Source organism: Emericellopsis atlantica (genome assembly GCF_019669845.1).
Source record: "Emericellopsis atlantica unplaced genomic scaffold F5Z01scaffold_25, whole genome shotgun sequence".
Taxonomy (NCBI): Eukaryota; Fungi; Ascomycota; class Sordariomycetes; order Hypocreales; family Bionectriaceae; genus Emericellopsis; species Emericellopsis atlantica.
Window position 1 is genome coordinate 379,524 of NW_025764727.1, and position 27,142 is coordinate 406,665.

Consider the following 27,142-nt stretch of genomic DNA (forward strand, 5'->3'; position numbering starts at 1 on the left):
ATCTAGGTTTCGAGGCTGTCACTCCGGGCATCGACCCTCGTAGTTATCTTGCTAGCCGCACGACAACCAGCAGCGGGGTCCCCAGCGTCAGCTACTTCTCTCGCAACGACGTGATCATCCCTTCGCGGACAGGATTGCGCGATCCTCTGACCCGCCAAACGACTCTTCCCTACAAGATGGAGCGTCGCGAGTCTCTCTCTGAGATTCGGGCGGCCAATCCGGACCTCTCGCTCAGCGGCAACATCATCTCGGCGACCTTCAGCGCCCCTCATTCGTTCACGTACCGCACAGGAGGCCAATGGGTAAGCTTCACCGTGCCACGCACGCCATGATGCTTGTCTCACATACTGATGCTCTGGAACAGGACCTCAAATCCCGCCGCGGCCAATCGGCTCTCATCGACTCGTTCGCCTACCTGTCTTCCGACGCTACACCATGGAACCACACCGTCGTGGCGTGGACAGGAGAAGTCGACCATCCCTCAGATGCTCCATTGTCACCTCCCGAGACGCCTCCAACCACGACCGTTGGTGCATCCTCGCTGAACCCGCTCTCTGCACCCGTGCCCGTAGATGCCACAAGCAAGCCTGCGCCCGTACAGTCGGAGGGACTCTGGGTACCGAAAAAGGATCAAGAAAGGTTAGAATACGAGCTCCGCCATGACAAGAGCATGCCTACCATTCCCGTCTGGCTGTCTGACGAGGCCGAGTCCACACCCGAGGGCATCACACTCACCGACCAGACAAGATGGAGGAGATACGCCGAGCACGACCTGTACACACTGTTCCACTACAAGCAGCATGAGCCCTCCGATGGGCGCAAAGAGCGCGTTCAGTGGGCCGACTACTACCGCATGAACCAGATGTTTGCGAACAAAATCATCGAATTTTACAAACCTGGCGACATTGTGGTGGTACACGACTACTACCTGATGCTGCTGCCCAGCATGCTGCGCCAGCGAGCACCCGGCATGTACATCTCGTTCTTCCTGCACTCGCCATTCCCCAGTAGCGAGTTCCTGAGATGTCTCCCTCGCCGCAAGGAGGTGCTCCAGGGCGTCCTTGGCTCGAATCTCATCGGTTTCCAGTCGTACAGCTACTCGCGTCACTTCCTCAGCTGCTGTACGCGTATTCTGGGCTTCCCATCAGACACTCTTGGCATCGATGCCTACGGAGCTCGGGTCCAGGTCGGTGTCTTCCCCATCGGCATCGATGCAGCCAAAGTGGAGTCCTTTGCCTGGAATGACACTGTCACCGAGAAGTACAATACACTCAAAACCATGTATGAGGGCAAGAAGATCATTGTGGGGCGAGACCGCCTGGACAGTGTGCGTGGTGTGGCCCAGAAGTTGCAGGCGTTCGAGCGCTTCCTCGAGCTGTACCCAGAGTGGAGGGAGAAGGTTGTTCTGATCCAAGTTACGACACCTACGCTGGTGGAAGCCGAAAAGGGCGACCCCCAAAAGAAAGTCAGCAGTCGGGTGAACGAGTTGGTGATGAAGATCAATGGGCAGTACGGAAGTCTCGGGTTCTCCCCGGTGCAGCATTACCCGCAGTACCTCAGCCAAGACGAGTACTTTGCACTGCTGCGTGCCGGCGACATTGGTCTCATCACATCGGTCCGCGATGGTATGAACACTACCAGTCTCGAGTACATCGTGTGCCAGAAGGACGGCCATGGGCCCCTCATCCTGTCCGAGTTCAGCGGCACGGCTGGCAGCCTGGGCGATGCTCTGCACATCAACCCATGGGATGTCAGCGGCGTGGCGGAGAAGATCAACCTGGCCCTGACCATGTCCGAAGACAAGCGCATGGCCATGCAGGGCAGCCTCTACAGCCATGTCACGAGCCACAACATGCAGTCGTGGATCTCCAAGTTCATCCGCAAGGTGTATACTGTTCTCGGCGACTCGAACAATGCCATTGCCACACCTCTATGCGACCGGGCACTGATGCTGTCGCGCTACCGCGACGCCAAGAAGCGCCTGTTCATGTTCGACTACGACGGCACGTTGACACCCATTGTCCAGGAGCCGAGCGCCGCGATCCCGTCCGAACGCATCATCAAATCGCTCCGGCTGCTCGCAGACGATCCTCGGAATCTGGTTTGGATAATATCCGGGCGAGACCAGGAGTTTCTTAAGCAGCATCTCGGTCACATCTCCGCCATGGGCTTCTCGGCCGAGCACGGTAGCTTTATGAAGAACCCATACTCGGACGAATGGGAGAACCTGGCGGAGAAGCTCGACATGGGCTGGCAGCAGGAGGTCGTTGACGTCTTCCAGAAATATACGGACAGGGTTCAAGGTAAGCAGGCCCGAGCGCTTCACTTGTTGTCAGAGTGCAATACTAACTTGGCGCGTATAGGGTCATTCATCGAACGTAAGCGGTGCGCCCTGACTTGGCATTATCGCCGTGCCGACCCTGAGCTTGGAGAGGCCATGTCGAGGGAATGCCACAAGGAGCTCGTGGAAGGCGTGGGTACCCGGTGGGAAGTTGAGGTTATGGTGGGCAAGGCCAATCTCGAGGTTCGACCGACGTTTATCAATAAGGGTGAAATCGCGAAGCGCCTGGTCAAGACGTACCACAACCCCGACGCGCCTGCTGACAGCCCCGACGCGGGGCCTGTCGAGTTTGCGCTGTGCATGGGCGACGACTTTACGGACGAAGACATGTTCCGGAGTCTGAATGCGCTCTCGGGTCCTGTCCTCAATGCCGACCACGTCTTCACAGTGACGGTCGGTGCCAGCACCAAGGTGACCCTGGCCAGGTGGCATTTGCTCGAGCCCGAGGACGTGATCGAGAGCGTTGCGCTCCTGGCGGGGACGGATGACATCCAGCAAGTCAGCGAAGTGAACCTGGCCGCCTTGAGCTCGGTCGAGGGCCGCGTACCTGGCGCACTCCCCTGAGACCACTGGATGCGACCGGCGCATGCATGATGTCGGTCGCTGTTCGGCGCTTTTTCATGGCAGGATGTCCGGACATGGGCATTTGGCAGTATGTGGACAACACTGGGACGATCAAAAAAACAAGAGGGTCCACGGCGTATAATAGACGGGTATCAAGGGGGGTTCTAGGCGCACCGGGAGCGAACTCTACACACCAGGCAGCGAGCGACCGAGGTCTGGACCTTTTACGCGAGGAGGAGTATGCGATTGTAGGACGTTTGCAAGATATACACAACAGCTATTGCATCTTTTACAAATGTAATGGGTTATATAGACGAATGCCACCATATCCGACCATCCTGGGAAGTACTAGTACGACAAGTCGGCTTTCGCATCTGCGCTACTCGCCAGGAACGCAACGCGCCATGTGACGGATTGTCGATGTTCCGCTCTCACTGCAGACAAATGGCCTGATGCAAGGCTACCCGAAGTGCCCGGAGAGCATGGAAGCAAGAGGGAGACGGTCAGCAAGGAACAGTTGACGTGCACTCGCTGGGCGGACATGCCCGAACGATGATGGCCACCCCTTCGGTGGCCCTTCGGCGCGGCGCTGACAAACAATGAGCCAACAGGTGAGCACATGATTTCATCGTCACGACCTTCGTTTCTGTATAAATGGTTGACTGTATTCGACGTCACGGCGGCCCGATAGATCGGGACAAGCAGCCGGCTTGGCACGTCGGCACTTAGTCGAACGCGCTGCGGGTCCACCGTGGAGGTGCCGGCCGGGTGCGAGTCGCCACACGACACGACGAGGAGTTGACTTCGTGGACACCGAATCGACTCCAGCTTCTTCCCCATGGAGGGCAAGAGAATTAAAATCAAGGTTGAACCGAAGGACGGGCAACGAACCAGCGTCTGTCGTGGGCGAAGCTCAAAGGAACGAAAATTGACTTTGCTGGCCCGTGAGGGTGGATGGATTTTGCTTCACACACAGCTGCCTTTCTCCGGAGCACCCGGCTTTTTGCCAGCACTGGACGAAGAGATCATTGATCTCTAACCCCCAAGCACCTCACACATGATTGGCTGCGTGTAAGAATGGAGTTTCTCCTCCACACTCTACCACACCGGACCTACTTGGGGATTCTGGGTGTAGTCTGGGACTCTGGGGGACAGCCGCACAGCATGGAGGTGGTCACGGGTCCGTAGACGTCATCCTTCAACATGGAAGACGACTGGCCTTGACAGTGGCCTATATGAAGTCGAGTTACCCCGAGCTATCAGGCGGTTGGACGCTTGGGGTATGCTTGGCCGATGATCTCTCTGTCTCTGGAACGCTGAAAACCAACGACAAGTAAAAAACCAGAATCCGCCAACATGAGACTTCCTGGGAACCAAGTTCACTTTGATGAACAAGACCCGAACTCGGAGAAGGGCAGGCAGGGGCTGAGGAGCTCCCTCAGTGGGCTGGACTACTCGCCCCTGCCCAGAGTCTCGCCTCGGGTGCTCGTGATGGGCGTCTTGATTTCCATGGGTGGACTCATGTGAGTTACCTCGCCTTGTGCTCCCCGTTGGCGATGCCATGCAAGAGACTGACGAGACAAGTTTTGGGTACGACACGGGACAAATCTCAGGATTCCTCGAGATGCCCGACTTTCTAGAACGATTTGGCCAACGGAAGCCCGATGGCACTCCCTACTTCTGTGAGTCTCTTTATGCTTTGCGCCGCGCCATCCTGTGATCCAATGCTCACACACCACTCCAGCCACGGTTCGCTCAGGCCTCATCGTCGCCCTGCTGTCCATTGGCACACTCATCGGTGCTCTTGTGGGATCGCCCATTGCCGACCGCATTGGAAGGAAGAAGGCCATCTCGTTCTGGTGCCTCATTGTGTCCATTGGATTTGTGGTACAGATCGCGTCCATCACAGCATGGTACCAGGTGATGATTGGCCGTTTCATTTCCGGCCTCGGTGTCGGTGGCCTCAGTCTCATGGTGCCCATGTACCAGGCTGAGACCGCTCCGTACTGGATTCGCGGCGCTCTCGTCTGCGCATACCAACTATTCATCACCATGGGCATCTTCCTCGCGGCGTGCTTCAACTACGGCACGGTCACGCACTACCCTAACAGCTCCGCATGCTGGCGCATCGTCATCGGCATCGGATGGGTGTTCACCATCGTCCTCGGCGTGGGCATCCTGTTCTTCCCCGAAACCCCTCGATACGACTACAAAGTAGGCAAGGCGGAGCGCGCCAAGCAGACGCTCTGCAAGGTCTACGCTGCCAATATGAACCACTGGTCCGTCTTCACCCAGATCGAGGAGATTGAGGCCAAGGTCCGCCTCGAACACAAGGTCAAGCATTCATCCTACAGGGAGTTTATGGGCATGTGGAAGGCGCCGCGCATGGCGTACCGTGTCATCCTCGGCATGACACTGCAAATGTTCCAGCAGCTCACCGGCGCCAACTACTTCTTCTACTACGGCACGACAATCTTCCGCTCTGTGCAGATCGACTCGTACATCACCCAGATCATCCTCAACACCATCAACTTCCTCGTCACCTTTTTGGGTCTGTACATGGTCGAGCACTACGGTCGTCGCAAGTCGCTCATCTCGGGTGCTCTCTGGATGTTTATCTGCTTCATGATCTTTGCCTCGGTGGGCCACTTCAGCCTAGACATTGAGAACCCGCAGAACACGCCCTCGGCGGGTATCGCCCTCATCGTCTTTGCGTGCCTGTTCATTCTCGGCTTCGCCACGACCTGGGGCCCCATGATCTGGACCATCCAGGCTGAGATCTTCCCGACCCGCTACCGTGCCAAGGGCATGGCTCTGTCCACGGCGAGCAACTGGATCTGGAACTTTTGCATCGGATTCTTCACGCCCTTCATCACCAAGGATATTGACTTTCGATACGGCTACGTCTTTGCGGGCTGCAACCTCTTGGCTGCTGCCATCGTGTACTTCTTTGTCATTGAGGGCCAGGGTCGAACGCTGGAGGAGATTGACACCATGTACCTCGAGGTAAGATTCCTTCTTTGTGGATGTGACCACAAAACAAAGACTAACATTTCACAGCATGTCGTTCCATGGAAGAGCAGCAAGTGGCAGCCACCCAGCGCCGAGGAGATGGCGCGTATCCGACGCGAGGCCCAGACCGGTGCCGAAGCGGACATCCTGGACGCCAGCGCGTACGAGGCCGCTGGTACTGGCAGTGACGATGCACTCCGGGGGACGAACGGTGCGAAGAAGGAAGGGAATGAGACGGGCACTGGACTTCTGAGCGGGGAAACGACATCGCATCAGGAGCATGCTTAGTCTAGTTTGAGAGATTTGTACGGGTATGCATGCATGGTTTCGGTGGGTATAGTTTGCATTCTTGGGACACTGGAGCATCTGGTGTATTCTGATATCTTTCATGTCAATTTTATGATTTAGTTTCTCTTGTTCTGTTGTTTGCTTCCACCGTGACTCAAAACATTTCATGACGTCTGCAAACTTGAGATGCCTCTCAGCCTGTGGCAATTGAAGGCATTTGATGTCATGTTCGTGGTGGAGGTCGTGAAGGTTCATTAGCCCAAGAACTCTATCCCCGCCATTTGATCATCGCCAAGCGGTAGCGTTAAATGGAAGCTCTCTGATTGACATGGACGCTAACATACTAGTAAGGCAGTGCATGTGTCTAAGAATATGTCGCAAAGCATGATAACAGCGATACCAAATACACAGCAGACGGCAACTTGAAGCTGACGTCCGCCAGTCCTCCTGGAGATAACTACCGCACTGCTAGGGCATACCTGGACGAGAGTAAAGAAAAGGAAAAGGACTTCCAGTGATTGCAACTGAGAACACGATACATGTTGTAAGACCGTGCAGCGTCGACGCAGCATGTAGACGCTAATGGTCACGACGAAGCAGAGTATGACCCCAGGTCAATGCCCTGCGTGATACGAGACCCAATGTCAAAATGGATTGCCTCGAAGACTGCCTTGTATTCGGAATCAAAGGTGCATGTATGGTTCAACACATCGGGCCATCATTTGAACGGTACAATGCATGTGCTGTCTGCTGGCTGACGTCCCGTTTGACTGGCCCCTGGTCAAGCACATCAGCACGAGCCCGTCTGCGCACAAAACAAAGGGCAACTTGCTGCTGTATATCTACCTGGTAGCTAGACTCCAACGTGTGGAATCAGGCAGAATCGAGACTGCTTCCACGGGAGCACCATTGGTGTTGTCGTCGGATCTCTGTGTTTTCGATGTCGGGTCCCAGACTCCCCACGGCGCGAGATCGAGTCCCGGCTCATCAGCAAGTCCAGAGCACAAGTCAGTAATTATTGGGCGTCAGTGACTTGACCGAACATTTGCAGTGGAAACCAGATGAGAACCACAGTCAAAGACTCCCACCCCTCGCCTTCAGCAGCTTCTCAGCCCATCATTTGCTTGCCCCAGCTTTCTCTGCTCGCAAAACACAGCCTATCTCTTCCACACTGCCCTGTTTTGCCTGCCCACTTCTCCAATACTTGTTGAGATCTTCCTCGCTGAGCAGCACGCAATGGTCGAGACTGATGAGAGCAGCCCTGTGCTGCAGTCGGACGACCCCGTCACACTCTCAATGGAGACGTTCCCCAAAGAGTACAGGGCGTCCATCGAGCGATACGAGAAGATATACGGACCAAAGTCGACAGGACTCCTCAACATCTGCAAGAGAATGGAGACGGGTGCTCCGGAAACACTGTACACATCCTTCGCTAACGAGGACATTGCAACAGGCCAGGCTATCCTGACAGACCACCCCTTGTTCTTCGTCGACGACAATATGAAGGCGACTCCGCACAACACCCAAGTCATCAAGAACTTCAGCGAGACGCTACACCCCATGGGAAGAACCCTGCTCAAGGCTTTGCCCAACGTGCTCCACCGACAGCCCGTCAGCAAGCAATACGCCCTGTGCAAGTCGTATGGGCTACCGATTCGCGGCGTCAAGGTACCTTTTGACCAGAACATGATCCCAACTGAGGGGGCCGAGCAAACAGACAACGTCCTCGGCGTCTTCCCCTTCATCGCACGCTTCATTCGTCACAGCTGTACGCCAAACGCTGTCGCTCAGCCATACGACTACAAGGGACGAATGAGCATGGTCGTGCGCGCCTTGCAGCCGATCCAGAAAGGAAAAGCCATCTTTATCGACTATTTTGATTGCGGAAGCGCGACATATAACGAGCGTCAGGAGATGTCCGTGGAAAAGATGGGCGAGCTGTGTTACTGCCAGTACTGCTGCTGGCAGCATGGCTTCGAGCCACACGCATTTGCGAGTCGCAGTGCGCATGATGTGGCGCGAAGCTCGATCCAGCAGATGCTGGATGACCTCTGCCACAAGCGAGTGACACGGCCGAACATGAGCAGCACGATCCTCAAAGTCCGCGGCTTGATGAGAATTGTCTGTCTGGAGCATGGTCCGCTGAGAATGGAAATGTTCCGAGCCGCGGCTGACCTGTGTCTTCAGGACAAGGATTATATACGTGCCAAGTATTTTTTGAGAATGGCCCTGGAGATCGACGGCCACATAAATGGGCGCGAAAGCAAGCGATGTCGCCTTGCGCGACGCTTGTTCAGGCAATTCGAGAAGAGTCTGCCGTCAGGGGTCAACGAAGAGCTGGCCGCCATCGAGGAGGGTGCACCTCGAGACGCCCTGCAGCAGTGGCTGTATCACTGCGACGACAGTCTGCCCAGGCCGTCGCAGGTTTCCCAGTTCTTTGACCTGCGGCAGAACCAAGATATCATCAAGACCATTGACACGGTACCCTGGAAACACAGCATCGACCACCGGGAATACGTGGCTGACGGCGAGCCCCGCACGCACTGGATGATCATCGTGCAGGTCGACCACTGGGCACCGCCGAACAACCCGTCGTACGGCTGCGTGGACCATGGGGGGAAGAAGCTGGATCTCTGGACGCCTCATTGGAGAGCCAACGAGCACGCGAAGCACAAGAGACTCGGCAGCGACTTCAGCGAGATCAAGGTGGGCGTGGTGCTCTACCCTTTTGCCGTAGGGCACGGTGCGCTGTCCACGAATCCGCTCGTTCACGTCCAGGAGAAGGAAAATTTGACAGTATGTCTGCGCGATTCCCGTCCTCCTACTTGACGACAGACCAGGTTGCTCACATAGATTTTGCAGGTCCTGCCCATCCACACTATCAAAGAGCTGATGGAGCTCAACGACCGCATCCAGCGATACTGCCCACCGATTCAGATTGGCAAGGAGCATCGGAACTGCTTTGGGTGCTATGGCATCTTTGAAAAGACAATGCAATGTTCACGCTGCGGCTTCTTCCGCTTCTGCGACAAGGTATGTGGACCATCTCTTACTTACCAAGTGTCACTTCTGACCAGACGCTACAGGAGTGCTTCAACAAGGCGTGGCCTCGACACAAGCAAGACTGCGACGCATTGTCCGACGCAGACGTGCGAGAGCTGTTTCTCCGTGACTGGCGCCGCTTCGAGGCGCCGGTGGAATTTTCTCTCGCGAGGGAGGACTGGATCGCGTACCAGAACAGGAGGAAGAGGGATCAGAAGATGGTCACCTCCGCCATCAAATACGCCGACCAGAAAAGGATCGAGGCGGCAAAAGAGTTGGCCATGGCTGCTGTGCACAGTATCGTCAGCAACAAGGCCAAGGCTCTCGATGAGAGAAGAAAGGAGAATGAGGAGGCCGCCGTAGAAGGTCAGGCAGATGGCAAAAACGGAGCAGAGCCCAAGAGCAAGCCGAAAAAGTCTAGGAAGCGAAGGACAAAGAAGTAAAGGGAGCAAAAAGGGGGAAGGCAGGTATTGCATGAGGCCATGACTGAATATGAAGATATGCGCTCCTCCGACCATTTGAGACTAATGATAAGGGTATACAAAGGAACAATCCAGCTACACGCTTGCCTTGCGTTGCACCGTCCGAAACTGAAACTCCATAACTCCCATCTATGCATCTCGCTCGTTCTGGCGTCACCCTGACCCTGTGGCCAGCCTAGGGTCGCATCTCCTTGTGCTTGTCCAGGGAATTGGAGCTCGACGAGTCGTGCGACAGACCCGAGTGTGACAGGCCCAAGCCTAGCTCGGCATCGCGCTTCATCAGCCTCGTCTCGTCGTCCTCGGCGCTCATGGTCTCAAACTCGACGGCGACCTCGGTCTCCATGCGGATGCCCCTCTCGTTGGCGGCACGGGACCTCGAGCGCCCGCCCTCGACGGGCTCCGCAATGGACCTGCTGATAGTGCCAAAGGCTTTGCTCTTGCGGAAACCACCCTTCTTCCTCTTCTCTTCATCTTCGTCCTGCATGGGCCGGGGGCGCTGGGCGCGCTGGAAGGAGCTGCTGAGCAGGGGGATGCGGCCGAAGAGCAGGACGACAAGGGTGCGCAGGGAGGGCAAGCAGGCGCAGATGATGCCGACGTTGACCTCAATGGTGGACCAGATGGCAACCTCCTGCTTGACCCAGGTGGCGTTGGGCGAGTGGACGTCGTGGGTGATGAGCGACTCGAGGCGGATGCAGGCCATGACGGTGACAAAGAGACCGACGCAGAACATAAAGGCGACCTCGGCCTTCTTCTTCCAGTCGAGGTTGAGGTTGCGGACCTGCGAGAGGGGGATGGCGATCATCCAGAGGTCGATGCCGATGCTGATGGCGCCGTTGGCCCAGGCGAGGGCGCTGACGTTGACGCAGTGGCCGTGATCGATGGCCTCCTCCTTCCAGCGGGTCCAGTAGTAGCTGATGGGCGTGCACTGGAAGATGCCGGCGACGACAAAGGTGGTGCCGAAGCAGACGACGAGGGCGACGGTTGCCCACAGGTAGCGGCGGACGTTGCGCTTGGGGAAGACGCGGAGGTAGAAGAAGACAAAGGCGAGCTTGATGACGGCAATGTTGGCAAAATAGAGGTTGGTGAAGATGTAGAGGGCGTAGCTGAAGCTGGTGATCTGGTGGAACTCGAGGGTCCAGATGTCGCGGCCCAGGCCGTTGGCGACGCCCATCTCGACGCCAATGGCGGCCATGGGCGCCTGGATGGCTGTGGCCAGGAGGACCATGTAGTCGTCCATGCCGAGGGTGGCGTCGACGACGAGCAGCTTAGCCATGAAGCGCTGCAGCACGGCCAGGCCGGAGAGGACGCAGAAGACGATGGCGACAATGGTGTACGTCTGCGAGTGGTCCCGCACGGGCAGCTTGCAGGCCGTCGACATGAGGTTGCGGGCCAGCAGAGACTCCTTGGTCGAGCAGGTGTTGACGACGCAGCTCGTGACCGCATTGTTGCCGAACTCGGCCGACTGGCACAGGCAGTCGAGGTCGTCGGAGTCGCATGGGGCTTCCTGCGCCGCGCGCATCTTCAGGAAGCATTGCAACTGGTTCTGGGGTCAGTGATTCGTTGTACTCTCGTCTCTCCTGCTGTCCAGCAGGTCTGGAACACATACCGCGCAGTTGGGCATCCGCACCAAAAAGTCCATCTCGCCACTTTGCCCACTACTGGAGGCGTTCTGTGCGCTGACCAGCGATATCATGGCCGCCATGGCGAGCATGAGCCCGGCAAGCCATCCCGTCCTCCGCATCTTGGTTTCTTCTCAATGCTGTGTGACAGTCTTCTCGGTGCCCTTCTACTTCTCAGTAGTCATTAGGTTACGCAAGTAAAGAATGTGGCGTGCGCCCTGATAATACGTCGTGTCTCGTCGAGGGCTGAGACTGTATGCAATGTACCACAGAGCAGAGCCAGCTGGTGATGGTAGCTCCAGTCAATTGCACTGATCCTCGACACTGAAAGAGAGTCCCGATTCCTTCTTCCGATATGAGAGAGGCCAATGGGTGAAGGGTGGTTGGAGGGGGAGGAGAGAGGAGAGGTGCAGGCAGGGTCGTAGCGATGATGGACGAGGTGGGTGGGATGCTGGCCGTCATGTATAATGGAGATGGGCACCGGCAAGCAGAGAATGGTGGGCATTGGGGAGGAAAAGAGAGATAACACGAAGCGACGACCAGTCCAAAACTCCAATCGGATGCCCATGACGCAAAACAAGGGCCTGTCCTGTTGGAACTTGGAGTTGGATGGCAAACTGGCGTCGTCGGGAGACAAGGGCCCTGGTACATAATACTGGCCAATGTGCCGGTCACATCTGAATAAGTCAAGCAAGGACCGCCGCACGTCCACGGCAGATGATCAGAGGAACCTTGACAGCATGCAAGCTGTGTCTGTGTTTGTGTCGTTATCTTTTGGGGGGGCTGTTGGGCGTCTGCAGCCAGCCGTGAGTCGAGGAGGGCAAACGCGAACAAGCAAACGGTAGTCGGGGCCCCGTTGCGCCGCTCCATGGCGAAGCGGAGGATGCTGTGCTGGACATGGCTATGATCGCTGGGGTCGTCGAGTATCAGGATTCACAGTGTCCACCGGCTAGTAATGTGCGTAGTCAGTCATGTCTGGGTGCAACCATCGCCAGCCAGCCCGGCAGTTGTCTGTTGGCACCACGGCGTCGTGGAGGGGTCGTAGCCGAGACTACGGAGGGATGAGTTCGTTCTTGAGGCATCTAGCTGGTTAGAATAGCATGATCTGAATTCTGAAATGCTTTTGAACCCTTTGTGATCGTCGCTGCGCCACGGACACGCATGTCCAGGGTCCGTCTCGAAGGATCAAAAAGCGAGCGAGTGGCCCGCTTCTTCTGGCGTCATTCCGCTGCGAAGGAGTCGATGCTTAATCCGCCAGGCCAAATCGCCATGCTTGCATTTAACCTGACTTTGGAATGGGCGTGTGCAGCGTTGTCCATCATAATGTCAGCACTGAGGCTGATTGTGGTGAAGGGAAGTTGAAGTGAAGTGACGGGGACTGGAGTTCAATCATCACCAAGTACCAAGGTAGCTGACTACCCTGTACAGTAACACGAAACTTGAGCCACACACGCACAGCGGCTCCCCCGTCTGCCACGGTGCCACCGAGGGGATTTCCGAGAGTTATTAAGGTAGGTAGTCTATAGATGATCTTCGCTCTTACGTATCATAGCCCCAGGGCCCGGTTCCGCGTCTGGCTGGAGTCTGGAGTCGCCGGACACGGGTGATGGGGTAGGTCTGTCTCACGTCAATGGACCCGAAAGTCGTGCCTCGCATCGCTCCACAGCGTCCCGTGACCCTCGTCCGTCTCTGCGGCAGGCGGGCTTCGTGGCGTCTGGCTGAGGCTGAACCTGAAGTCACCAGGCACCGTCGTTCACATTGCTTTGTCCGCATGCAAAACGTGCAACCCGCGCAACCTCAACTCAATCTCGATTATGCGCAACGCCCCTGCATCACCAATTGCTGCCATGGGGCATGCAACAACCAGCAGGGTATCGCGAAAACCGGAATCCCATCACACTTGCTGGGCCTTGGCAGATGGAAAAGCAGGCCTGCCTGGTTCTCTGCCCCTGTGTGCGATGGGTGCAACTACGCACTGCAAGGGCCGACGCCATCACCCCAACGAGTCCGTCTGCCTGGGACTGGACTGTATCGAGGCACCAAAAGCTTGGATGCTACCTATATTGACGCACAATGGACATATTATTGCCGAGTCGATGTCCACTCCTGGCCAGGACCTGGCCTGGCCTGTCCAGCGCCCACACCTTGTGCTTCCCAGACTGCATTTGCCACGGAGACTGCCGCACAGGCTGTGTGCCTCGCTAATAACGACTATAACGTAGGCCGGATATTGTTTGCCATCTACATATAAGCTTGAGCGTGATTAGATTTTGGCATATCACCGTTTCGCTCCGACGCTAATACAAGTACTAGTTTAGTTCGGCCGGTCGCTGGATGGAGACGCGGGTCCTCGACTACTCGCACTCGTTGCAGCATTAGGTCAAGGGACCGAATGGGGCATCGGAGATCTAATCAAGTTTTTATCATAGTTGAGGGCCAAGTACGTGTGTACTCTCCTATGTCGATGCCAGAGGGAGATCATTCTCACCCAGTGTCGCTTGGACTACCTCACATCAGATAAGATCAACCACCGCCCTCGAAATCTCCAACAAATCCAAAGTCCGAGAAGCCCCTTTCACCAAATCCAGCCACCCGCACCGCCGCCTCCGGGCCGATGGGAAACCAGAAACCAAGGGTCCAACCGGTGCGCCACTCGTCCCCTCTTCCCCGCCAGGCATCACCAAGACACCAACTGAAAAAAACAGAACAAGAGTGGCTTCGACGCCCCTCGAGCAGCCAAGCTGTCCGGTTTCCTCCTCTTTCGGCACCTGGCGCATAATGAAACCACCCAGAATCTCCGGGTACCTTTTTTTGGACCCCACCGTGCAGCGATAGTCTCGGCAGGCGGACGTGTGGCGCTCGCCATGACACACCAAGCGGACGTGTTGTCCTAATTCGACTTGGGAAACAGGACCAACAGCCTCGGCCCGCGACGACAATGGAGATTCCGATGAACTTTTACACAAGATGGCAAATTTGTTCTGACTCGCGCAGAACGCGCAGGAGGGGAAAAGGGGGCGTCAATGTTCTCCGGACGTCGACTGTATAATTGAGCTTCGCCTCGTGGGCCAGAGTTGATGAAAGACCTCGTCGCACAAACCATCGCCTGCTTCGTTCCAGGTGCAACACACCACTCTCGCTCACCGGCACGCTCATTTCGGGTGGCCACGAATCTGGGTATTTGGGAGTCGCCATCTCCATCTCCAGTCGCCTCGCTTGATCTCGTCAGACCACGTCCAACTCGCCTGCAAACCGACTCGGATTCAGCACCATGAAGATTCACACTATCCTCACCGGCCTCATGGGCTGTGCGCTCGTAACGGGCAAGAAACACCCAGCTCCCAAGCCCAGGTCCGATGCTTGCCGCTGCCTGCCCAGCGACAACTGCTGGCCATCCGACAATACTTGGGATGGCCTCAACAACACGGTCAACGGCCAGCTGATCAAGACAGTTCCCATCGGCTCGCCTTGCCACGATCCCACCTATGATGCCGAAGCATGCGATGCGCTGCAGCAGCGTTGGACGGAGGGAAGTCTGCAGTATGTCTCTCGAGCCGGGACTTTGTGTCCGCCCCATTCTGTACCGTTTCTGACAAGGACACCAGCTTGCCCACTGACTCCAGCCCGATGCAGATGTACTTTGCCAACCAGTCGTGTGACGCATTCACACCCCGCGACCAGCCCTGCGTGTTGGGCAACTACGTCGCGTACTCTGTGAAAGTGTCCGAGCCCAAGGACGCTGTTGCGGCGGTCAAGTTCGCCAACAAGAACAACCTCCGTCTTGTCATCAGGAACACGGGCCATGAGTAAGTTACCACATCCAGCAGAACGCATATTCTTGGCGAACGCATGGCTGACACGTTGATGCAGCTTCTTTGGTAGGTCTACTGGTGCCGGTGCCCTCTCGATCTGGACCCATCACCTCAAGAGCACCGATATTATTCCCAACTACTCGTCCAAATCATACTCGGGCCCTGCGATGCGCGTCGGTGCTGGCGTGACGGGCGCCGAAGCCGCCGAAGCCGCCCACAAGGCAGGCCTCACCGTCGTCGTCGGCGGATGCCCCAGTGTTGGCGTCGCTGGTGGCTACACCCAAGGAGGCGGCCACTCCACCCTCAGCACAGCCTATGGTCTCGCAGCCGACCAGGCCCTCGAGTACGAGGTCGTCACGGCAGACGGCGCCATCCTCACCGCCTCCCCTAAGGAGAACAAGGACCTCTTCTGGGCGCTCAGCGGTGGAGGTGGTGGCAACTACGCCGTCGTCACCAGCGTCGTCGTCCGTGCCCACGAGTCTGGCAACGTTGGCGGTGGCAGCATGCAGATCCTCGCCAGCGACGTGACGCCCGCCACATACGCCGCCATCATCGCCAAGTTCCACGAGCTGGCGCCCAAGATGGCCGACAGCGGCGCAACCATCATGTACATCCTCAACGGCCTCTACTTCAGCCTCACGCCCGTCACCGTCGTCGACTCGACCGGCGACTACGTGCGCAACGAGGTCCTGGGCGAGTTCATTGACTTTCTCGAGGAGAACAACGTCAAATACGCCGCCGGCTTCTCCACGCTAGCTTTTCGCGACCACTACGACCGCTACCTAGGCCCCCTGCCGTGGGGCAGCCTCTCCAGCTCCGACTACCAGTACGGCGGCCGCCTCATCCCCCGCTCCGTCGTCGAGGACGAGCCGGCGAAGCTGTCGGGCGCCGTCATCTCCCTCCTGCCCGAGGGCGTCATCGCCGTCGGCACGCTGGGCAACTTCACCCCGCCCCACGCCGTCTCCAACGCCGTCCACCCCAAGTGGCGCTCGACCCTGATTCAGCTGCAGCTCCTGACCCAGTGGTCCACCAAGCCTGAGGACTGGGACGCCATGCTGGCCAACCAGGCCCGCATGACGAACGACTATGTGCCTAGGATCAAGGCCGTCACGCCTGATGGCGCGGCCTACATGAACGAGGCGGATTTCCACGAGCCCGACTGGAAGAACGCCTTCTATGGAGAGGGCTACGAGCAGTTGGTCAAGACGAAGAAGGAGTGGGATCCCAAGGGTCTTTTCTGGACTCTCAAGGGTGTCGCGAGTGATCAATGGACCGTGGCGGAGGATGGCAAGATGTGTCGCGCTGCGTGACTGTGGCAGTCGTGATAGTTGGGAGAAATGTGCACAGCAAGTCTGAAATGAATGAATCATGATCATCATACTGAATAGCAGAGTGAAAAAAATGTCGCTATTGTACGTGAAAATGTATGTTTATCTTCGAGCATGATGTAAACACAAAAAGGGGGTCGGATGATACACACCAGAATCAACCCGCACCAAGCAGGGTCAACTACTTGCATGTACCTTAGACTCCACCATGCATTACAAGCTAGAACAAATGAAAGATGTGGAAGAAAGTCAAGCACCGCATAGTTGTTGACCTACAAGTGGCGGCGTTGGCGGAAAGTTTGGAATGGAGGCTGCTTCAGTGTCTACAAGGTACGTACTAGCGAATATATCCAGGGCGGCAGTCACAAATTTGTTAGCATGTTCAAGTGTCACAGCCAGTTCATGAGGCATCAGTATGTGAAGAATAGTCTTCTTTTCGTAAAGTATCTGTCTACCACCGGGAGTCTTCATAGGGGAATGGGGATACTATCTTTTTTTTTTGTGGTTTTCCAGGGGGATTTCTTTTGGTGCATTTTCTCAGTTACCTTTTCCAGTCGAATGTTATGACTCCAGATACTCTTCTTAATCGATCACGACTATCCCAGACCTCTTTACTTGCTATGGCCATCGCAGCACTGACTGACTAGCAGCAGGTGGTCAAGCCATATCAGGACGGGTGGGTGCGTGTCGAGAGGCGTCATGCGTCTAACCGCGCTTACCGCAGTTGGAGCAGAGGATATTGCCGTCAGCGTTCTTGTGCTTGCAGCTACCGCAAGTCCAAGCGTTGTGATCAACGGGAGCAGGCGCAGCGCCAGTCTTGGTGGCCTCGGGGGCCTTGGCGGCAACAGGAGTGGTGGGAGACATGACTCCGGCTCGGTGGTCTTTTGGTAGCTGAAAGAGGTGTTAGCTGTAGCTGAAAGAAGTGTTGTCTGGAGTTGTCAGTGCAAAGGCAAGAAGGAACTTGTTGCTTTTGCTGTTGTTGTGTCTTTTGGTTGTTGGTGAGAGGAGAGAGAAAGTAAGTTCAATCCATCCGAGAGAAAGCTGCTTTTATGCGCAATAGTAAAAGACTGAGTGAATCAATTATCCCATTGCAAGGTGGTGTTCGAAAGCGTAGCAAGAGTACAGAGCAGTAACACTCCAGGTTGTGATGGAATCACTGTGTATCTGGCGATGTTCGTGCGTGTTACCTTTGGAAGTGTCCAACAAGGACACGTCAACATCCACGCACGGGCACGGACTTTCATGAACTACCTAGAACAGATAGCAAACGATCCCATATCCAGCTTCGGACATATCGCTTGTTCAGCTGTACTAGCACATGTGTAACTACACTCCAGTTCATTCCCAAGATGCCGGGAGTTCACTGCGGGGAGAAGTCGCCCTCCCTCCAGCTCGAATCGTTCTGGAGTTGGTTCACGAGCTTTCACTGACAGTGCACTATCTTTACGCCCAAAGAGTCACATACTGCACTTGTCATCGATTCCTAGGGGATTCACAGGTATGTAGATTGATGAAAGTACATGATAAGCATATGAACACGAACACAATGTTATCATTCAGCCGTGCTCACCCGATTCCCCGCCGAAACACACCATGGACCTCGTGTGTTTCGACATGGAAGCAAACAGACGTCGCCCAGTAGCACTTGTGCCTCTTATTGCATCAAAATCAGATCATGTTGAGCTTGTCCGCCATGTAAACCAGCTGTGCCGTTATCCAGACTTGGAAGTTGGATGAGCAACCACAATAAGATGCTGCCCAGACGCATCGGGGACGTAAAGCCACGGCAGCTCTTTATCTCATTTCCTTGGCGTAGTGGAGGCCTCTGGTTCAAGTGCGAGCATCTCTCTCAGATTCCACTTCGACCCTGTACGGCCTTTGGATAGGGTGCTGGCCTCGCCATGTGCTGGTGGCGGATTCGGTCCATGAATCACCTCAGTCGGTCGTCCTGCACAACATTAGTTCACAGGTCTGGGGAGACGTCGAAATCAGCGCTCACGGATGTTCCCGATGCCTCCAATGCCATAGCCTCTCAGTTGACGAGCTCTGACAGCAGTCTCCTCATCCTCCGTTTCGGTGCCTGCATCCTGCTCACCTCCGACCGAATTTCGCCTTTGGGAGGCTTCAGTGTTCTTATCAACATCTTTGCCTTTCCCTCCTTCCCTTGCTTTCTTTTGTGACTTGATCCTCGAGGTCGACACACTCCTCACTTGTGCCAGTTTACCCTGTACCCATACTCGATGCGACTTCTTCTTCTGGGGAATGAGTCGACTAGATTCAGGGTCGAGCTCCTGAAGCTGAATGTCTGAATCATCCTTAGAGCGGTATGCTGGCTTTGGGATAGGGAGCATTGCTGCAATGTCATCGAGAAAAGATGGGAGAGCCGGTGGCGGGGTGTATGGTCTTGAACGCATCTTCTTATCAAGCAGTGCTTGAAGCTGTTCTTGGCTTGTAATTGCTTCTCTTGGCTTTGATTGCCGGTTCAGGGGTGCTTACTTGGATGTGTGGCAGGTCTTGAGTTCATCACTGTGTTTTTCAGAAAGGAAGACTAAGTAAGAGACTCGAGGTGATGCATATCAGCCTCGATGTGCTTATCGGTATGACAAAAGCAATGTCACAATGGTAGATGCAGGGAAGACGCCGCTTTAGGCTTAGCGTGCGCGGGCGATTCAGGGGTTCCCGACAATATCGCGCGGGATGTTGCGCATCGCGTGGGTCGATCCGTGACAGACGTCAATGACCACTGTGAATGTGTCATTCTCAAAGAATGTCAATCTCGGCAAGATGATTTTGTCATTAACCTCGTCTTGCACTCGAGTGCAATTGCTCTAATCTTGATCTAATCATGGGTAGACTGTCTCTGACGGTCAGGCACCACAAGTTCACAACCACTGTTCATACATGTCCACCCAGATGTCGCGCCTGATTTTACGCTGAGACACACTTTGCCATTGTCAGGTCGCGGCAGGCTTGACCTCCGAACAACAAACTGCCACACTCGACGAGCGGCGTTCGCCGCGGCACCAGATATGAACCCAGACATAATGATACAGCCTTTCCAACGCCTCGTAACCCTCGTTCCAGAGCGCTCATTGCCTCGATCAACATCCACACCATTCGCTGCCAGATCTCTAGACGTCACAGTCTACAAGGGTGACCGATAGCCGTCCAGACATCAGTAGAACCGTCGCTCTACTCGAACCCCGAACACCCAGGGCTCATCTGGCATGGCCAGGTGTAGTGGCAGCCCCCAGGCATTCTCGTCGATGCTACAAAATTGTACAGTCTCGCGCACCGGGAGAGTCGTGTTGCCTTTGGCGCGCTCTTCAATGTAATTTCGAGCGTACTGCATAGCCCTCAAAGCGTTATATTGTATGAAAGCGGATCGGGTTACTGACATTGCATAGATCGCACAATGCATTTGGACAGCCTCGCGCTGATGTATAGACTCCTAGTCTATGGTTGCGATCTGGTGCGTGGTGAGTGTGAAATCTTTGTCGACGTCTCGTCCGTGGCAAACAAAGGACCAAGAGTAGCGTGGTGTCGGCACAAGATCGATTGTCATCTGGGGCTGGACCATGAAATCGTGCGGCACACCAACTGCTTACTGTTAGCAGGCGGGAAGGAGAGCAACGAAAGCCTGACTGACATGGATCTTCCTCGGGCACCTGGCTGCTGATGCACTGCACCGCAGGGCTGAACGTGACCTCGGTGAACGGCAGCCGAACATCAGGCATTTGGGGACGATTTGTCGGGTCGTCTGGCGACCAGCAACCAGAGTCGAACACGACACGGAGAAAGGCGTTCATGACATCGGCCGTGTAGACATCGCCGCCGAAACCGGCGCGGAGTCCCGCATCAAGAATGCGAAATATCTCACGAACTTCCACCACGGTCAAGTCATCTGGGCCAGCGATCACCCTGACCTTCTGGTCGGAGAATTCTGCCTTGATTTCAGTGCTGAAACGTCGTCGCTTGGCCTCCGGTAGGGTGTTTTGGGGTGGTGCGTCGTGTCTTCCAGCGCGCGCCCAACTCCGTCCCGGAGGCGGCCTAGATGCAAAGCTAAGCTTCACAGGGAAGAATTGAGGACGCCTCCAGTATCGAGGGCGCCGCCTTCGACGAGGCCGACGCTTTGGGCGAGGTTTGTTCGTTAGCTCAGCCGGAAACGCCTCCTCGTGGCGTCTCTTTTTGGAAGTGAATTGCGAGTTGAATTCGGAAAAGGCCATTATGACTGGTGGCGAGATGCTTTGACCGATTGTACTTTGGAAATCGCAGCAACGCGCGTTGAGAGGCGGCGTGAAGAGACGAGAGGCCTAGGTAAGTTCTGTGCTGGGGAGGAGGAACACGGAAGCCTCGTGTGCACCTGCCTTCCAGAACGCACCTGCCTCTTAGTTGATCGTGCGAAACCGTCCCGAAAGTGGAGTGTGTGGTAATGCGCTGTTCATCTGAAAGTGAAGGGCGCACAGCGCATGCACGAAGAATAGCATTTGCACCTAGCACACGTATCTTAATGCCTTCCATGCGAACGAGATGAGATCGGTATTTGTACTTTGTAGCAATCGGGAAGATTTGTTCTTTTACAAATCTACTTGAAGACCTCTTGAGTGGATGCTTTGCCTGTCATTGTCTACTATTCCATGAGCAAGTGTTTGTTCCTGTCGCAGTTGAACAATCAACGACTAGCACAACCGGGGCAAGTTAACTAGTAGTCTAGGACTCGAATGCAGACGAGTGGATTCCTGGGACGCCTCGCTAGGCACACAGACAGCGCTAGACGAAGATAGGGGTCAAATAAGCTATGAAGGTGTTTGCCATTCCATTCGTTTTCCTCTCCTATCATCATTCAAAGCCCCCCCATGATTGCAGCACCACTTTAACGCGCCTTAAAAGGCTGAGAATAGTCAGCACGCATCGCTTGTTCTCATTCCCGTCCAAATAATGTCTCTGAACTGCCCCGTTTTCGTTTGTTCGGGCTCTGGACGGACAGGGCGATAGCTTCACCTGCCAACAAGAGTCGTAATGTAGTCATGATGTTGGCCAGTATACTGCACTCGTCCTTTGCAACTAAAGGTTCACAGTTCCCCAAGATTATTGTAGACTTCACATTACATAAGGAGCCGAATTATCTTGATCCTTCATGAGATTCCCAGCCTTGGAAGCGAGTGCCCGAAGTCGCCCCTCACACAAATGAGAGCGAACCGCGTGGTCTTCTTGAGGACTTTATTTGTGTGGAAGCCCACATATAGCTTCCTTCTTGAGTCAAGCACCGGAGTATTCATAACAATACAGTCCGTTATGTAACTAAGCGTTGCGTCGTCAGTGTTATACTGGAGATGTTTGGTAATTCGGGACATGGTTTAGACCCGCACTGCGAGAGCTAGCACAAGTTCAATGTTGAGCTCAGACTTCATCGATTTCACTAGCTCTAAGACTGCTCTTCTTGATTGCAACTCCTGCACTGACTAGCGAATCGCTGATTCCAGAACGACCACCGTACCGAGACCGGCGTTGTTTTGCCTATCACCACTTATGCTGTGGCTGGAGATGCGTCCCGTCTCGCCGCTCTGACAGCTTATCAATCCCGCTGTGTTTGCAAGCCTACCAGCCCCCAGAAGGAAGGAAGTTGTTCTACTAATAATCAGAATAGGAAGCTTCGTCACTGTGCCAGGCCTCTTCATCAGGCTCCGTCCAGTCCGATGCATCACCCCATCCATTTGAACGGTGACGAGACGAGCCAGGCAGGTTGGCCCAAGTTGGAGTCTTGTCGTCGTCGGCTGGCCACTCACCCGAAATAAGGGGAGCTCGAGGAAAGGCCGTTTTCAGGTGCCGAGACTGCTGGGTTGATGCGCCAGCCTCGAGCCAAGGCGGTTCGTGGAAACGGACGCTCTGCTTCTGCTTGGAATTCTCACGCCTACTCTTGCCCGTGGTCTCTTCAGGCGCAGTTCGCATCGAAGAAAACACGCCACGAGTCGCTTCGATTGGGCCACGCACAAGATTCAGCAAGGGGTATCTCTGCATGACACCGAGCTCGAAATCCATGAAGTGGTATTTGTCGGGACGCTGTGGCAACGCACGACGCGGGTCGATGGTTGTATTGTTACGGTGCATGATCATTCTGCGAATGTACTCAATCGCACGAGCCTTGTTTTCTTTTTCAACCATCTCCTTCATGTCCTTGCCCACTGTTTCGAGGAGTTCCATCTGCTCATGGTGCCCAATTCTTTCATGGTTGAAGATGGTCTCGATTTCTTGAATAGTCAGCTCCCTTCCGCAAACGGTATCGGCATAGTAGAACCGCAGGGAAGGAGGCTCGTAGTTGAGACGGACGCAGTAGGAGGCTTGTGAATCCGTGTTTCCATTGGCTGCAAAAATTTCAGTCCAGCGTCGTAAATGCCAACATCGATCGAGCTACTCACGGTACCAGCCAACACTGGTTTGATACGTGTCAGTGGGCAGAAACGGCTCACCGAGGTTCATATCAGCATGATTGAGCGGCTCAAAGCATGTTGAAATGCCCCAGCCGTCGAAGACCTCGGCCAAGAGAGCCTCCATGAGCGCACCATCAACCACAATTCCAGAGTCAGAAGCCTCGATGGCGCCTTTGACGATGTTGAAGGACTCGGTCAGAGTTTCCGTGGTCAGATCAGTAATACTGTAGATCATATTGCCAGATACTACGGGTTCAGTATCATCCTTGAGCATCAGTGACTTGAAGATTTCAGCACGCTGAAGTCGCAGCTGATCCCAATGGGAATGTTGAGGAAGCTTTGTCATGTTGGCCCCAAGGTGGCTTTGAGATAAATGGAAAAGTAATGTCGCTCAGTAGGGTGTTGAAGTGTGAGACGGATGAGTATGTAGGAAGTTGCTGCCTTTTCTTTGAAGACCTAATGCATGGAGGAAAGTAAATGTAAAAGAGGAGGATGAAGGCACTGAAGGGAGCAATATATAGGCGTATGAAGTGGAGATGAAGATGAAAATGAAGGAGTGCGCCCTCTTAACTTGTGCTGATGGAATAAGGAGCGTAATATGCAAAAGCCTCAGGAGAGTTGATCAGGAGATCGAAGCAGATCAGCCGAAACCAGCCAAAAAGCAACCCGAGTTGAAACTCTAGTCTGTTCCTGAGGCTACACCCAACATCTGTAAGACTCGCCCATACACGACATGATCGATCGTACCGCGGTTCACAAAGACCACAATTAGATATTGAGCACAGACACGAGGGCCTGTATATGGCACCATGACTCCGCCACCCCTGGCTATCGTTCATGCATGGCAGGATGCCTCGTCCTCTGTCTGTAAGAGAACATTTCACGGGAATGTAATTTGATTGATCGTGCATTTCCATGTTATTCTTAAAATATGAGGCCATGTTCAAGCACGAGCCACTACAGTCCGTCTGCGGTATTCGCCAGAGTCCTGGTGGACAAATCCTTGATAAGCCGTTCCAGTCCTTCATTCGCTCTGCACTTGGCGTATTCGAGATGATTTGATCATCACCTGAGGTTATTTCGTCCGGAACAATCGACGTGAAGTCTTTGTCGGCGGTGCTTTGTCGAAAAGCACGGGTGGTCAAGACGTCTCCTCAGCGAAGGCTCTGGCCAACATAGGGTGCCTACATCTTAGATAGCTTGATTACACTGCAAAAGAATCTTGAGAGCTTTGTTGAATATGAACGGTCCAATGTTTGACTTTTCATGGCATGGCAGGCGAATAGCACTGCCCTCTTCTTGTTGTACTCACTCAAAAAGGCCAGGATATTGTCAACGGCAGCCAAGCAAAGTGCTCTGTACCAAGCTTCACAGAAGGGGAGGGCGCCCTGTGACGTTTATTTCAGGAAATTTCCATCGTCCTCCCCTTGTAGCAGCGAGCCAACTCGGGGGTGCTCTCACCCCCCTTTTGCAATCTTAGACATCGGGGGTTGAACCTCCGTACGAATGAATCTACACAAGAAGTCAGTCTCTGCCGCGTGTCAAAAGATTCTTTGGCCTACCGTCTGGTCAAAACACCCAGCAGGCGTCTGGTAGAGGTAAGCGCCCGTGTTGATGAAAAGCTCCTGGTCCTCGCACACGAGCCACGCCGCCTCATTAGGCCTGCTGATCTCCGGGGTGCTCCAGGTCAACGTGTCGCCCTGGAACTTGAATGTGCCAAACGTGTTCTTGGTGGGTTTGAAAGAAGTGGTGAGCTTCCGCTGCGTCAAGTCGTCGGGCTTCTCGACATTCATGTAAAGGGGCTCAAGGCCTTCGCCAATGTTGTAGACGAGCTGGCCCGACTCCAGCCGGAACTGACCTGCTCCAGTGTTTTCGTCGAGATAAGCCGTGCCAGGTGTCCGCGTCGGCTTGGCCTGGAGGTAGGAATGGAAATTGGGTGAAGCGACAGCTCGGACAAAGTAGTGAGATGGGAGGAGGGTGGAAGGGAACGGCGGCAGATCACCACCGCCCGCCTCGCCAGTGGTGGTGGTAGTTGTGTCCTGGGTAGTAGTGGGCGGAACAGTGCCTGTCGGACGGGTCGTGGTTGTGATGGTAGATGAAGGCTTAGTAGTCGTCTTCGTAGTCGCAGGAGCCGTGTTGGGCGACCCCGGGACGCACTGATGGTACCACTCGCTGGGAGTGTCAGACGCTGAAGTCCGAGATGCGTGTTTCATTGTGCAACTCACTTGATGACCTCGCAAGTGTAGCCGCTCACGCAGGTCTTTGCCCCTGTCCAGTTATTGCCGCCGCCTGGGGTCATCAGAATGAGTCCGAGTATGATTTATCCAGCATATATCACGTACATTGCTGCCAGGCGCCACTCTGCGCTGTGACAACCTGCGAGGCCAGGATTGTGGACAGAAAAGGGGCCGCTAGTTGGGAGGTCTTCATTGTGGATTATGAATGACAGCAGTAAGATTGAAGAATGAGATTCAAATTAAAGGGTGTCTCTATACCATGAAGGACGTTGAGTGTCTTATATCGGCATGCGGACGGTCATCCCCCATTTCAAGCCTACTGACTGCCCTTATTGATATTTCCCGAATGCTACCTTGCTCCGAATCGACAAACAAATTAGAAGCCAGCGTCGATTACTTCGGATACCGGCACCGGGATATTGGACTTCACGGAGCGTGGGCTCCGTCGGCCAAGACAGGAACGGGATGGCGGACCTCGTCCCCACGGTTCATGGGTTGGTTGCTTCCATATCCTTCATCGCCAGTCCCGAAACATCTGGTGCAATTGTCGCAGCCTCTAGTTTTCGTTCCTTCTCTCAGAAGATTTTATCCAGCAGAGAGCGTCGCTTTCTTGCAGAAGCAACGGAGTTCTCTCGATCATGCTAAGAGCCATCATGCTGAAAGACTGCTCAACTCTGTGTCTCGCCCTGCCAATTGTAAAAGCTCCTGAAAAAAAGCACAGCCTTCCATTTGCATCGCAAACTTGACGATAATGGTTGCGGAGCATCGAAAGTATGTCTGCGGATTGGGAGAAACGCCAAACGTCTTCGACATAGTGAAAGGCGCTTGTCCCTCTCTGCTCCCTTTGGCATATAGCATTCCGAGCGAAAGCCACAGCACGTCGAAAGTTTTCTGCATCGATATATTCGCATATTGTCTCTTTGGCCTGCAAGAGCATGCGGCGCTGCTGAAAATTCAGATCCGCTGCGGCTCCGACGCGTTTGTCTAAATAATAAGTGACCTCAGACGGGGCCAAGATCTGGGTCATGTCGTGATTTCGAAAGCCCCAGATGAGGCTTAAAGGGGACATGCAGACCAGCAATGTGCAATTCACCACCCGATGATTGTCTATGTGTGGTCAGCCTCTCTACTCTAGGTACTGAATCGATTGACTCCGAAGATGGACTTACTGTCGCTTCCTTCAGCAATTACCACGCGGCCATGCTCCAAGAAAGCGCTGTTGGGTTTCTTTTTCTCAACGACTACGATAGGATCCGCCGATGTCCAGCTGTCCCCGAACAGCACCTCCAGAAACTCGTCCATCAGTCTGCCAGAAGGGCTCCTGGCCTCAGCAGACGGGCTGGTCGTGCCTGGTTCTCGATGGCTTGAAGAATCCATCGCCTTGGACAGGATGCGGAAACAGTCGGCCAGACTGGCACGCGATAGATCGTCTGGGCACTTTACAGCTGGCAACCTGAGCTGCTGAGTCGCGGAGGTGGAGTGTTGCCTTTGCTGCCTCATGCACTCGAAAACGGTGGCATGGCGCTTGTTTTGCGATTCTTCTGTGTCAGAGTCGGTATCTGGAGAGTGTTCTCGTTTCAAGGAGGCCTGTGACATCTTGAAAAGGTGTGTAGAGGCGTAGTACTGATGCGCACTTGTGATGCTGCCTCAAGGATGGTTGTAGGAAGAGAAACAGGGAGAGATTTCGCGCGAGGGCGCTGAGTTGTAGAGAATTGAGAGTGCGGTAGAAGTGAGAGAATGAATCATTTCCACTACCTGGTAGGCACAGCTCACCATATTAAGATGGGCAGGCAAACCCTTTTCATCTCAACTACCGCACAACATAGCTCAACCTGTTCTTTATTCACATTACTCTCCTCACTTTGAATTTGAGTTATTAAAGAATGTGAACGTTGCACTGTGTTTGGCAAACCAGGATGCACCTTTCTGGCAATACAAAGCGCTGTCACACGGGTTCATCATAACCCACCACTGCAGGAGCTGACGATT

At 54.7% G+C, this 27,142-nt stretch overlaps 11 protein-coding genes across 11 annotated transcripts; 5 read left to right on the top strand and 6 right to left on the bottom strand.

Annotated features, from left to right (window-relative positions):
• Nucleotides 1-176: 176 nt before the first annotated feature.
• On the top strand, nt 177-2,905 carry F5Z01DRAFT_626941 (glycosyltransferase family 20-domain-containing protein; the record flags this gene model as incomplete). The annotated part of the gene is made up of 3 exons (XM_046261512.1): nt 177-302; nt 365-2,303; nt 2,364-2,905. 3 exons carry the CDS (start codon nt 177-179, stop codon nt 2,903-2,905), a joined length of 2,607 nt encoding a protein of 868 aa, XP_046115705.1.
• A 957-nt stretch (nt 2,906-3,862) lies between these two features.
• F5Z01DRAFT_266339 (uncharacterized protein) lies at nt 3,863-6,574 on the top strand. The gene is made up of 5 exons (XM_046258634.1): nt 3,863-4,185; nt 4,251-4,428; nt 4,490-4,587; nt 4,650-5,911; nt 5,966-6,574. The coding sequence occupies exons 2-5, from the start codon at nt 4,262-4,264 to the stop codon at nt 6,203-6,205; spliced, it is 1,767 nt and encodes a 588-aa protein (XP_046115706.1). The 5' UTR covers nt 3,863-4,185; nt 4,251-4,261; the 3' UTR covers nt 6,206-6,574.
• Nucleotides 6,575-7,339: 765 nt separating this feature from the next.
• On the top strand, nt 7,340-9,797 carry F5Z01DRAFT_266327 (uncharacterized protein). The gene is made up of 3 exons (XM_046258633.1): nt 7,340-9,001; nt 9,068-9,238; nt 9,292-9,797. Exons 1-3 carry the CDS (start codon nt 7,442-7,444, stop codon nt 9,688-9,690), a joined length of 2,130 nt encoding a protein of 709 aa, XP_046115707.1. The 5' UTR covers nt 7,340-7,441; the 3' UTR covers nt 9,691-9,797.
• Nucleotides 9,798-9,904: 107 nt separating this feature from the next.
• Nucleotides 9,905-11,470, bottom strand: F5Z01DRAFT_639083 (putative integral membrane protein; the record flags this gene model as incomplete). Its single annotated transcript, XM_046262417.1, has 2 exons — nt 9,905-11,272; nt 11,336-11,470. The coding sequence occupies 2 exons, from the start codon at nt 11,468-11,470 to the stop codon at nt 9,905-9,907; spliced, it is 1,503 nt and encodes a 500-aa protein (XP_046115708.1).
• A 1,128-nt stretch (nt 11,471-12,598) lies between these two features.
• F5Z01DRAFT_266558 (uncharacterized protein) lies at nt 12,599-13,799 on the top strand. Its single transcript, XM_046258635.1, has 2 exons — nt 12,599-13,566; nt 13,662-13,799. Exons 1-2 carry the CDS (start codon nt 12,979-12,981, stop codon nt 13,725-13,727), a joined length of 654 nt encoding a protein of 217 aa, XP_046115709.1. The 5' UTR covers nt 12,599-12,978; the 3' UTR covers nt 13,728-13,799.
• Nucleotides 13,800-14,649: 850 nt separating this feature from the next.
• Nucleotides 14,650-16,470, top strand: F5Z01DRAFT_683115 (uncharacterized protein; the record flags this gene model as incomplete). The annotated part of the gene is made up of 3 exons (XM_046265815.1): nt 14,650-14,888; nt 14,954-15,154; nt 15,219-16,470. 3 exons carry the CDS (start codon nt 14,650-14,652, stop codon nt 16,468-16,470), a joined length of 1,692 nt encoding a protein of 563 aa, XP_046115710.1.
• Nucleotides 16,471-17,958: 1,488 nt separating this feature from the next.
• On the bottom strand, nt 17,959-19,064 carry F5Z01DRAFT_662920 (uncharacterized protein). The gene is made up of 2 exons (XM_046263993.1): nt 18,488-19,064; nt 17,959-18,436 (listed from the first exon to the last, which is right to left on the bottom strand). The coding sequence occupies exons 1-2, from the start codon at nt 18,900-18,902 to the stop codon at nt 18,288-18,290; spliced, it is 564 nt and encodes a 187-aa protein (XP_046115711.1). The 5' UTR covers nt 18,903-19,064; the 3' UTR covers nt 17,959-18,287.
• A 166-nt stretch (nt 19,065-19,230) lies between these two features.
• F5Z01DRAFT_662923 (uncharacterized protein) lies at nt 19,231-20,992 on the bottom strand. Its single transcript, XM_046263994.1, has 2 exons — nt 19,896-20,992; nt 19,231-19,831 (listed from the first exon to the last, which is right to left on the bottom strand). Exons 1-2 carry the CDS (start codon nt 20,712-20,714, stop codon nt 19,664-19,666), a joined length of 987 nt encoding a protein of 328 aa, XP_046115712.1. The 5' UTR covers nt 20,715-20,992; the 3' UTR covers nt 19,231-19,663.
• Nucleotides 20,993-22,119: 1,127 nt separating this feature from the next.
• Nucleotides 22,120-23,410, bottom strand: F5Z01DRAFT_691813 (uncharacterized protein; the record flags this gene model as incomplete). The annotated part of the gene is made up of 2 exons (XM_046266166.1): nt 22,905-23,410; nt 22,120-22,850 (listed from the first exon to the last, which is right to left on the bottom strand). The coding sequence occupies exons 1-2, from the start codon at nt 23,260-23,262 to the stop codon at nt 22,120-22,122; spliced, it is 1,089 nt and encodes a 362-aa protein (XP_046115713.1). The 5' UTR covers nt 23,263-23,410.
• Nucleotides 23,411-24,392: 982 nt separating this feature from the next.
• On the bottom strand, nt 24,393-25,346 carry F5Z01DRAFT_639088 (uncharacterized protein; the record flags this gene model as incomplete). The annotated part of the gene is made up of 4 exons (XM_046262418.1): nt 24,393-24,428; nt 24,479-25,088; nt 25,142-25,205; nt 25,259-25,346. 4 exons carry the CDS (start codon nt 25,344-25,346, stop codon nt 24,393-24,395), a joined length of 798 nt encoding a protein of 265 aa, XP_046115714.1.
• F5Z01DRAFT_266895 (uncharacterized protein) lies at nt 25,341-26,946 on the bottom strand. The gene is made up of 2 exons (XM_046258638.1): nt 26,323-26,946; nt 25,341-26,260 (listed from the first exon to the last, which is right to left on the bottom strand). Exons 1-2 carry the CDS (start codon nt 26,747-26,749, stop codon nt 25,710-25,712), a joined length of 978 nt encoding a protein of 325 aa, XP_046115715.1. The 5' UTR covers nt 26,750-26,946; the 3' UTR covers nt 25,341-25,709.
• Nucleotides 26,947-27,142: the final 196 nt, after the last annotated feature.